The 12,001-nt window shown below is 29.2% G+C and overlaps 1 protein-coding gene across 1 annotated transcript; it reads right to left on the bottom strand.

Annotated features, from left to right (window-relative positions):
• Positions 1-2,513: 2,513 nt before the first annotated feature.
• Positions 2,514-8,060, bottom strand: LOC146997565 (uncharacterized). Its single transcript, XM_085815031.1, has 3 exons — positions 7,920-8,060; positions 5,127-5,221; positions 2,514-3,201 (listed from the first exon to the last, which is right to left on the bottom strand). The coding sequence occupies exons 2-3, from the start codon at positions 5,206-5,208 to the stop codon at positions 2,801-2,803; spliced, it is 483 nt and encodes a 160-aa protein (XP_085671157.1). The 5' UTR covers positions 5,209-5,221; positions 7,920-8,060; the 3' UTR covers positions 2,514-2,800.
• Between the last annotated feature and the right edge of the window lie 3,941 nt (positions 8,061-12,001).

Genomic DNA, 12,001 nt, shown 5'->3' with positions numbered 1-12,001 from the left:
AAATAGATTATTGCTTTCACTAAAACAGGCATCGTGTCTCCAATGAACTCAGTGTCTTCCATTCGATCTGTTGGTGCCGGTGGAGTCTACAATCTTGGGGATGTGATAGAATGCAAATCTGAATAATGACAACTATCACAGCACTCAATAAACTGACATGACCCAAAAATCTCAATTTAAATGCTGGATACTCATTCGCATTTTGGTGAGGAATGTGGAAAGGAGAAAGCCTTATAGTAAAGGCTGAAATTGTAGATGTCTGGTAAATTAACATTCAATTCCTTACAATCTTTTTCCGAGAAAATAGAAACGAATGTTTACATATTTCACTTTTTCAAATCAGTTACGTGAAAAGGACTGAAACTTAGAGCAAAAGGGAAGACTGGGAACTCAAAATTCGGAAAATTCAAGTATTTCTAAATTGTGACAAGAACTAAAATAATTGGACTAGACGGGTTTTCTTTATATGTTGGATTTAAGCTTAAAATAAATTTATATTCTTATATAACCAGGAAATAAAATTTTCAGTATAATGTTCATTAAATGTTTTTATCACTGTATAAAGTATTTAATTATTTATTTGAAAAGCCAAGCACCATTTTTTATGATATAATATTCTACGTTTTGTAACAAATAATCTACGTTTATTTTTATAGGTTAGATAATATTTCTATTATAAAAAATGTAAGGATAAAACTGAAAAGCTAGTTACATTTTATATGTTTGTGAGCTTTTAAATACTGTCCTGTTTTATTTCTTTTACACCCTCTAGCTGAAGCTTCACAAGCGGACGTTCGTTGAATACTCGTAGTTACGACCTGGGTTCGTTTCCAGGCGAACGGGGTGGCTGGATGAGCGTTTTCATGATTTCGTCCATGTGTAACGTGTATACGAGCCAGTTTTCCTTTAGAATGTCCTTCACGAAGGACTCCGTCGCGTTACGAAGATAGTCTTCGTGTGCTTTGCCATAACTAAATAAACGAAATCTGGACATACTTTATGTTTTACCTCGCTACCTAAATAAGCCTAATTATCTTTGCAACATATTTCTTAATTTCGTTGATATTTTTCCTGTTTAAAGATGTAGTGCATCATATTACGTTATTTGTTAAACATCAACTTAAAATAGTTTTTTAATGCAAAACAGCAATAAGCAAGCCGTTTATTCTTGTATTATATCTGTATTTTATTTGAACTATTGTGTACTTACTGTACGTTTCGTGTTTTAATACGCTCGTTTTAGCGCAAACTAATCTATTAATTTATTTTTTAATTTAATGTCTGTGTATTTTTCAATGCTGTCATTCATCTAATTTTGACTAAATGTTCCATGGCTTCTATATCAAATGCATTACAATAATATACTGATATATGAAATGTCTACAACAGATAAATAAGTAGTAATTGAACTGTGTAAAACTGGCTTCTGCGTCAAACATTGTGAAATAAATATCATTTCAGAATTTTGTCTACTGAAATATACCTATCATATTTAATTTATTTTATTTTAAATATTTATCAATATTTAAAAAGCATATCTCTACTTAATTATTCATGCAACAAATTGGTTTGGTTTCTAAAAAAATACTCTAAATAATGAACTTAAATGAAGCAATACGCAATAGAAAAGTTTTATGTTATTTATAATAATTTAAATTTAACAATGTTTTACAAATACAAGTCTTTCCCACAGTAAACGTTCAAACATTTGAACAATTCCTTTTTGCTTAGTTGAAATAGCGTTTAGAAATCTTTTAGATTTAAAAACAAAATGTTGAAGTAATTTTTGTAAATAACATCGGCGGTGTTTGTGATAGACTTTTGGAGATCATGAGTGATCAAATAAACATATTTAAGTAAACATTTTTTAATATCTCGGTGTCGAAAGTCTAAGAATTTCAAAAGATGTTCTAAATATCTTAAATATCTTCGAAATGTTAAAATAAATTTTGTATTGCATCGAAGAAATCTTCTCTTTTTGCAAATACTAAACATGCTTTTGATGATGTCTTATTTTGAACATTAAGTTAATTTCCATTTATACTGGCTGATTATACTCCATATATTTAGCGTAGTCTGTTAGTAAAGAAATAGATAAATTCCTTAATCAAAGAAGAATTAGGTTTTTCTAAGAACTCTTATTCTTTTTTCATTAATTCAAATGGCTAAGAAATGCAAAAGAACTGAATTATTTTATAGTACAAGCGGTTCTGATGTGACATATTTGTCCATAGCATATACTTCATTCTTTTTTTTTCCATTATTTTATTCATTACTTTGTCGCTTTCATAGGACTTTCGTTTAAACTATGTAAAATTGGTTTCTGCGTCAAACTTCGTTTTATTTTCTTGAGTGTATCATATCACCAATTACTCTGAAAATAAAATTTTATTTGTGAGTAATAAATATTTGATATCTCATATTGTTTCTATTATTTGATCATTTTAAAATGAGTTATTAGCAGTATTTATTTAATTCTAAAGAAATATGTGTCTGCATTAAATTTATGCTAATTATTTAAATACTGTATATTGTTTATTTCAAAACTCTCATATAGATTTAGTACATCATACAACAGGAATATTATAAAGGTTACCAAGAAGGAATCAATAGCTATATAAACATTTGTCAAGTCTTTTTCAAAATTGTATTTTTTTCATAACTATTATATTATTTCATATTTAAAATCAGAAATTCTTGATACATTAAACATAGCATTATATATCCCTGATTAAAAATCGAGATAACATTACTATTTTTCCAAAACATAAGTTATCAATGGCCCGAAATATATTCCCTGTCAACGACGTTTCAGAGATAAAACTCCGGATGATCTAGAATTACGCGATGAAGGTAAGCCCGGCATTCCTGGCATGTTAGGTGGTGTTGGCATCCCTGGCATTCCTGGCATGTTAGGCTGTGTAGGTACATCCATTCCTGGCATTCCTGGCATGTTAGGTTGTGTAGGAACATCCATACCCGGCATGTTAGGTTGCGTAGGTACATCCATTCCTGGCATGTTAGGCTGAGTTGGCACGTTCTCCATGCCGGGCATTCCTGGCATATTAGGTTGCGTAGGTACATCCATGCCTGGCATGTTAGGCTGTGTAGGCACATCCATTCCTGGCATGTTAGGCTGTGTAGGCACATCCATTCCTGGCATATTAGGTTGAGTTGGAACGCCCATTTGACGCGATTCAACTTAAAAGAGGGAAAAAAATACTTTCATGTTCACATTCTTATCAATTGGATTAACTTGCCAAATTTTCAATGTTTCATATTAAGTTATGTTCGAAAACGTTGACCAGAATTTATATTATTTTTATAAGAAGAACTAGCAAAATTTATTTACCTAAAATGATGCGTAGTAATTACTGTTATATAATAATAATAAAGTTAAATTGTTAAACGCAATACAACTATTTTGATATTGTGACTATTTATATTTTTAATAAAAGGCTTCTTATATTTGTACCCTAAATACATTAATATAGATTGAATTTTAATTGAAATTTACTTAGACGATTAGTATATTCACACATGTAAAAGTAAAAATATTTCATGCATAAATGCACCAAACATTGACCTTAAAAAGCGTTCAAGATCTATAATTTTTATACCTTATAAAGTGAAAATAACTCTGATCTGTAAAAAACTCAAAATATAATCCGTATATGTAACCCGTAAAACACTCGAATTATTTATCAGAACTTCACTGAACCATAATTAAATTTTAAGTTCATATACATAGCCACTGCTACTTAAGATTTGTATCATTAACAGGGAGCTTTACTATTACCTCAAATTATTAAGTAGAATGCTAGAGTATCATAAGAGTACACTTGTAGATATCCTTCTGAAAAAGCAAATAGGATTTCTTGTTGAAAACTAAAAATGTTTTCGCAAACTTTTTATTTTAACGGAACCTGAACTGGAAACTTGCCGAATTTCTGATACGACCTTGAAATTGAACAAATAAACCACGGAAGGTGGATTTTTCATTTATACTTATTCTTATTTCTTTCTTTGTTTCTCTTCTTATTCTCATTATAAGCAGCTAAAGATATTCTTTTCATTGCGTTTGCAATTTATAAGCAATAAACAAATATTTTGGGAAAATGTTTTAACTCATCTCTTTGGATATATTAAATTGATAAAATAAGTGTAATATCATTATTATGATAATTAAATTTTCTTCAAAAATTTTTTAAATCAATTAAATTATTTAATAAAACTAAAACAAAAATGTTATAACTTCTAACACCACTGGTCTCGATACGACGATATGAAATGTTAACTTAATTTGCAATGGAGATAGCATCCAAGAAAAAAATTGTAGATTAAATAAATTTGATTACATGACTATTAGTTAGCTCCTGTGATGAGAAAATTAGGAATATTTCAAATAATTTATATTACATGCTATATCAGACATAAAAGTCATGGGGCAAAAATGCTCGATATTCAAAGTCTTAATTAGGCTAGATTATTATCAAACATGCCTTTTATGTTATTGTTATCAAATACATCTTTTATGTTATTATTACCAAATATGCCTTTTATTTAAGGAAGCAATGAAAAACGAAGAATGATGTCTGCAGAAATATTTCTAGAATTGTTGTCAAAATATTTTAAATACATCTGTTAATAATTGTGCAGTGGTGTCTTTTGATTTCTATTATTTAAAATTTCAGATTATGAAGAAAATGCCAATAAATAAATAACATTTGCCCAGACAGGTAGGGTAAAATTTAAATACTATATACATACATGCATTTTACCCTTTATACATACTTAAATTATAGTCTATAAATTCTAAAAAAAATGCATAGAATATAAGTTGCTACATTTTAACAAGCTACAAAGCATTCCTTCTTTATTACATTCCTGTAGTTATAGTTATTTACGAAATATTTTTGTAATATTATTGCACTTAAGATCATGATTTAAATATGGGCAATCGGTATATTCTTATCCTTAATAGAATCATATTAAGTTATTGTAATTATGCAATAATATTAAGATAATGTTATTAAAACATCATTTATGAAACGGAGGTCCTTAGAACTAGCATTGCAGGGCTTTACTAAATGCGAAATATAAACATTTAATGTAGGATTACTTACATGCATCCCTTTTGTTTCCACCAACACTTAGCACCAATGCGCCGATAACAATCCATCCGATGGTAGAAATTAGAAAAGCCATTCTGCTCTAAATACTTGAAGAAAACATTTTTTTCTAAATTTTATATACATAAAAGAAAATACATAATTAAAAAAGATGAAAAAATTCAAAGAATTTCTATCTAAATTTTATGGGTAACAATAGGACTGTATCAAACTCACAGTTGTTATGAGTCATCACAGTAATTCTCCCTATTATTTAAGCATACAAGCGAAATACGTTTTTCAAATGTTTTTGTAAGGTGGTGTGGTGTATGGTGGTGGTGTATTTAATTATGGCAAAGCACACTAGGGCTATCTGCCTAAGGGGAGGGATGCCTTCGTGGAGGACATTCTAAGGGAAACTGGCTCGTATAGACGTTACACATGGGGAAAACCACGAAAACACCCATGCAGCCAGCCCGTTCGCGGGATTCGAACCTCGGACCGAACTACCAGTGTTCAGCGACTTTACCGCTCGGCCGCTGGTGGGCGTTTTTGTAAGGATTCTGCTGCTTAAAATACATAGATGAATAGATATCACCTGTATCTCCACAAATTTTGAAAGTGCGGAACTGTAAAATTTCTAAAAGCTTCGCTTCATAATATTCCAATAATTATGGCCAAATTTCAAATTATTTTAATGTGTAAAGCAAATGCAAATAGATCTGATTTCTTACTAACGTCAACTTAGATTCTTAAAAACCAAAATTTGCTTTTGTTTAAGAGTGATGTAACTTCCATTTCGAAGTACATTATTTCCTGCTTATGCTAAATATTATGCAGTAACATTAGTTACCTTTTTTAATTTAATGTAAGGTTAATTCAAAATGGTCTGTTTTCTTCTTTTATGATGGGTAATACTTAAATATCTTTCAAGTTTTATTTTCACTCAAAAATATCGAAGGAAAGCTCAGACGGATAAAAAATTTCGAGATATGTTTGTCTGTAACGTAAAAATGAATTTTTAAATAATTAAGTTTGTAATGAAATTGTAATTTGAATTTTGTTTTAATTTTCTCATGTGTTGTTGAATTATTGCATCAAAGTTTCAATCTGTTAAGAAGTTAAATTTTAAAAATTTATGTGATATTAATCTCAACTAGAAATACCAGTTAAGTATTGCTTAAAAGACAGTTATACATAAACTTTCTTAATCTATTAAATTTCGTTAAGCATGATTATACTACGTAATAAGAAAATTTTGAGAGAAAGAAGGATCATGCATATTTTGTAAACTTTCTCACAATTTCACTGTCAATAGAACACTGATATTCATTAATGAAACTAATGTATTTACTTTTTAATACTGTGCTGCTACGAATACTGTTTATATTTTTAATTCTGAACTGTTTTAGTTTTAAATTTTTAATAAATGTTATAAGTAATTAAAATTTTTATATTCATTTTAACTGAAATCTCTCGCAAGTTTCAAAAAATATATTTTCTTCGGAATTCTAAAGCATGGTAAAATTTTAAATTTTGATCCAAAATTAACTATGCAGGGAAAAAAAATTGAAATATCAAAATAAAGCTTCGTAAAATACCTGAAATGATTTATGCCATTACAGTACCAAACGCTGCAGGTTAGAAGATTTAACAATTAGTTTAATTCTCAAAAATTAAATCTATAATCATAGAATCTTGCGAGTGATTTATTTTGATAAGAGAAGCATATAAAAATTAATATAAAATAGCATATATTTGTAATATATATTTATGTAGATATACATATATAGGGATAATGAAATTTAACAATGCATTTTATGCTATTAAGAAGGTGCACCGGTAAAAATGAAAAATTGCAAATTTATTTAATATTTCACAGCTCATCAATCACACAGCTAAACAAAGCATCCATCTAAAAGTTTAGGTAAGAGCTGTGAAATGCCTTGCAGTTTATATGAAATGTTAATTTTTAAAACACATAGAGCAGATATGTTAATTGTATTATTCAGATGACTCTACAGTAATGCGTATTTTTAATTTTAGGATTTATTCTAAATTTATTAGTTCACTATTCTATATGAAAGTGTTTTAACGTCAGTTGTGGCATTTGTTTAAAATATTTTCAGAAGTTTGTTCTATGTTTAACGGAGAATTTTAACTATTCTTCGAATGTTTTCCAAGACCAGCTGAAGCTACTCTTTGCGTTGTATTGCGTAACATTTCTTCTAATTTCCTTTTTGAAATTACGATGGATTTATTTTGCAGTTGAGAGTAGGTCGGAAAGAGAGAAATACATTAAAAGTACGATTTTGTACATTCGGGTAAAAATATTTATCATTAATTAACCTAATTGAATAAGAAAGTAAGTAGGTTAATAAGATACAGACACTGTTGCTTTTACTTAATTCGAAATTTCGTCTTCATGATGTTATTGTTAGTCATCTTTTACAACAGTGAATACATGAATACATTACATTATTCTTTAATTCATAAAGGAGAGCAAAAAATATGCTTGTAGTCTTAAGCGTTACTAATACCGAAAAACTACTTAAGAGCTTCAAGTGCATGCTTCAAAATTATACGTTTTCAAATAACCTTTATATCTATGCCTATACGATTTTAAGTATTATATATATATTTGATTTTTTAAAATTAGTTTGAAGATTAAAATACATGCATATCGCAAATAAATAAACTGAATATCACCCAAAAAATAAACATTCCATTATTAATGTAGAAATTTAAAAAGACAAACACGTATCAACTTAAGATTTATAAATTAAATGTTGTGCAAGTTATACTTACGTATTAATTAGTTAAATCTCTTTGAAGCAAATGCTTGAATGAGCTATTCTTCTTGAAGAGAATGCTATATTCTTAACATTCTACACGCATTCCTACTATTTATACTAAACAAATAGGCCACTCTCTGTTATTATTTACGAGAAACTTCCGGATTGTGTTAAAAACGCAGAAACATGTTATCAAATCTTTGGACTTATTTTCAATGCATGTGCGATAAAATTTCACTCAGAGTATTTCGGGTGCATAAGAACTGTACGTGAGCTTTCAATTGTTTTATGACTTAACTTGTCATATTATATATAATGCTTTGTTGTAGCGTAACAAATGCAGAACGTTGCGAGAAGAAATTTGCGGAAAAGTTTTGACTTTGTACTTGATAGAAGAACAAGGTTTTAGGTTGCTATTCATAAATTAAGGGTGAAAAGGGTAATAGAGGGCGAATATTTGGAACTAGAGAAGGTTCGGGAATTTCAAACAAGATTCAAGAAAATATAGAGTTAAAAAACGCACATTGAAATAATATGAATTTGATAAGCGTTAATATCCGAAATCTTCATGGAGAATACGTATATTTTGTGTCTTATTATAACATTTACCAACGATGAATGCTATTTGTCACAAGCTTTCTATAAAATGTCTACAGCTGTTAATAATTATCCAAAATAATAACTTGTAAATATGAGTCAAAACTATTACGTTAAAAATATCTTGATAGAAAAGTAAGACACAAATGGAGAAAGAACTCTAATGTCTACTTTGGTTTAGGCACTTTAAATGATGAATTTTAGACATATATATATATATATATAGCATATATAGCATATATATATATATATATATCAATCTGTAGATTTAAGCATCTAAAGTTAAAAGTAAATTGGAGTCAAAGCAAGGCAATTCCTGAAACTTCTTATACACGGTTGCAATTATTAATATTGTTAAGCAATTGTCTTGCTTTGATTCCAATTTATTTTTAACTTTAGATGCTTTAAGTCTATTTTACTTCAATTCTGCAGCTATAGCGCAGGGTGAGTATAAAAATTTGCTTTTAAATTTTAGCCTCTTATGTATATATATATATATATATATATATATATATACATGTGTGTGTGTGTGTGTACAGTTATGCGCACAGTTAAGAGAATCTGCAAATTATGTCAAATATTACGGAAAATATTGAACCAAAGGTACTAACTGTGCCACCGAAGAATTATGCAATTATTCAGAGTCGAATAGATAAACGTACCCTTGTCTATCTGCGGAGCTATGATTGTGGAAGGGATCTAAACGGACGAGGTAGTTTCTGTCATTTGTGTCTCGTACTCCTTCACGATATTCTGCGTAATTACGAATGTAAGGATGACAAGAATGAGAAGGAAAACTGTCGGAAAATTGGACACAATCCAAACACAGCTGCAGAGGGTTACAAATCTCAATGTAACGTTAGTTGTAGTCTGCAATTTGTAAAAACAGTTTTCGAACACAGGATCCATATCTAGAAGACTTGCAAAAAGTCGAAATAAGATTCGGATTGACTGTCACACGGACTGCTCAGTTGCCCCCTGTACAGTATGCCGTCACACTGCTCTATCTGTCTGTAAGAAAGCACCATGCCACATATTAGACTCATTTTCAGTTCGATATCAGAACTTGGATTTTGGAGATCGCTGCACTATGAGCTTTTAGAAATAATCATTCGTACATAGAATGAGGTTTCAATGGTTCATCTCTTTTCTATGTTATAAATCTATATTCATACCAAATTTCATTAAAATATGTCCATTAGCATTTTAGAAATTCGACATAATAAGCAAATTTTCTTAACAAAATTTCTTAACGATAACCATTGATTGAGATATTTAATTTTAAGTAGAAATCGTATTCAAGAGTCGTACACAAATTGAAAAAATAAATATTATCATTTATACTTAACAAATAAATTATCGACTTAAGGAAAGATTTGTAATGTTAATAGTGAACATTTTAATTAAGAAGTGAACATTTTAATGCGTATTATCATTAAAAGTATTGATCTATATATATATATATGTTTCAAACGGCTATATCAGTCGCAGAATCGTATAGAATCTGTGTTCGAGGAACACTAGCAGGCTTCATAATTGGTAAAAACTCGTAAACGTATTTGGATAGAATTAAAAACTAAAAGTATTTCTGGTTTAATCGATTTTTTATGGATATGAGATAATGATTTTAAAGTTTTTAAACTTCATGAGAATGTGAATAACATAGTATTTTTAAGTTTTAGCCAAACTTCTACGAAATTTCATTCAGCTTACCAATTGTGACAAAAGTATTAATTAATGAAAGTTACACATTAGTAAATTACAGACAAATATTACTGAATGGCACTTAACAATTGAAACTTAACTTCAATTAATTAAATTAATTTATTAGCTGAATCCTCAAGGCAAGATGGAAATGACATAAAAATGTAAGCAGCAGGCATTCTTATTATCGTGCCAGCAAAATGGCATGAATATACCTTCACACTGTACATGGAATGGAGTTAAGAAAGTAAAATTAAAATAAGCGAGTAAACATTAAAATAAAATAAGCGATTTATATAGTAAAAAAATTAAAATAAGTTAGCAGCAAAGTAGAGAAAACGAGGATTAAAGAGTTATAAATCACAAATCATGTTACTTAGATTGAACAATATAGATGTAAAGGATAAAAAAATCTTACATAGATTTTATACATGTTAAATCTAAAATTATGATAAAAAGTAGAAAATATACCCATAATAAAGTATGTAATAGAATTTCAGCTAAACATTTGTTAGTTGCATAAGTGACAACTCAGTCGTTATAACCTGCATACGTTTTACTGCGATTGCTGAAACAATGATGCATTTCCCATGTTTCCATGTTTTCAGTAAGATCTCTAGGGTAAAAAGTAAGGTAACCTAACATTAAAAGTATGTAAAGAGAAAATAAATAGTGCTACCCTTCGACAATTTCTTCTGCCCTTCATTATAGTCCCAATAGCAATGGAAGGGAGTATGTTAGCTTAAAAATACTGTTTCTGGAAGAAAAGCTTGATATTGCGAAGTTTGAGGGTATGCGTGAATGTACCAAACACAATTTAACAAAACAAAGTACATTTTCTTGTCTTTTGGAATGAAGGATTGCATTTGAACGTGCTCCTTTGTATTCTCAGAGGATATCTTCTCATTAACGATGCTTTCTCACGAGCCATGTTGCTAAACGTTTTACCATATCTTTTAATCCATGCTACTGGTAGAGAAAATAGGATTGAAGAGGCGTTTTATTTATATTCCTACAACCTGGGTACGGTCAGCTACAGTTTTGGCTGTTCCTGCATTGAAAGCAATTTGTCTATAAAGCTCCAAGTAATATGTACACAGAAATAACAATTGTAAGGATTATAGTCTTAAAATCAACTAGTCCAACCATATTTATATGTGCATTCTATGTACTACTGGAACAAGTTCTGCATTTTTTAAATTAAAATATCATTTATTTTTAAGAATTTCTTATTAACACACAAATTAGTCTGATTAAAAGATGTGCGAAATAGATTTTTTAAAAATAAACCCGCAACACAAAGTAAGTAATATGATCCTAATTTAGAAGTCATGTAGAGACATTAGGAATTTTTTTGGAGGCTGGAAAGATGAAAAATTAGCAAAGCCTTCGCCGGGAATCGAACTACGGATTTCTAGAATACTGGCCCAGCGTTCAGAATCACTACACCACAAAGGCAAGCTAGGAAAGTGGGTGAAATACCTTATAGTCAAACAACAAAAATCATGGTTATATTTTTAAACTTTCACAGCACTAGTTTCGATGGTTTTATCGAACCATCATCCTCAGCTGCAAAAGCGCAAATGGAAGTTTTGAACATTTTGAACAATACAGTACGAGTATTTTCCGAATCTAATAAAAATCTATATGTAAATTTTAAATGTTCATGTTTAGTAATCTAGACATGAATATTTTACATAATATATTTAACAATTTAAATATAGATATTTCATAAAAGTTCTCAAAATTTATTAAATGGAAAAATTCTTTTAGTAAATAATGGAAGGTTATTTC

Source organism: Stegodyphus dumicola, chromosome 4, assembly GCF_044657685.1.
Source record: "Stegodyphus dumicola isolate Sdum_Otavi_A_Nest chromosome 4, ASM4465768v1".
Classification (NCBI taxonomy): domain Eukaryota; kingdom Metazoa; phylum Arthropoda; class Arachnida; order Araneae; family Eresidae; genus Stegodyphus; species Stegodyphus dumicola.
This window is presented reverse-complemented; position numbering and strand designations above follow the sequence as displayed.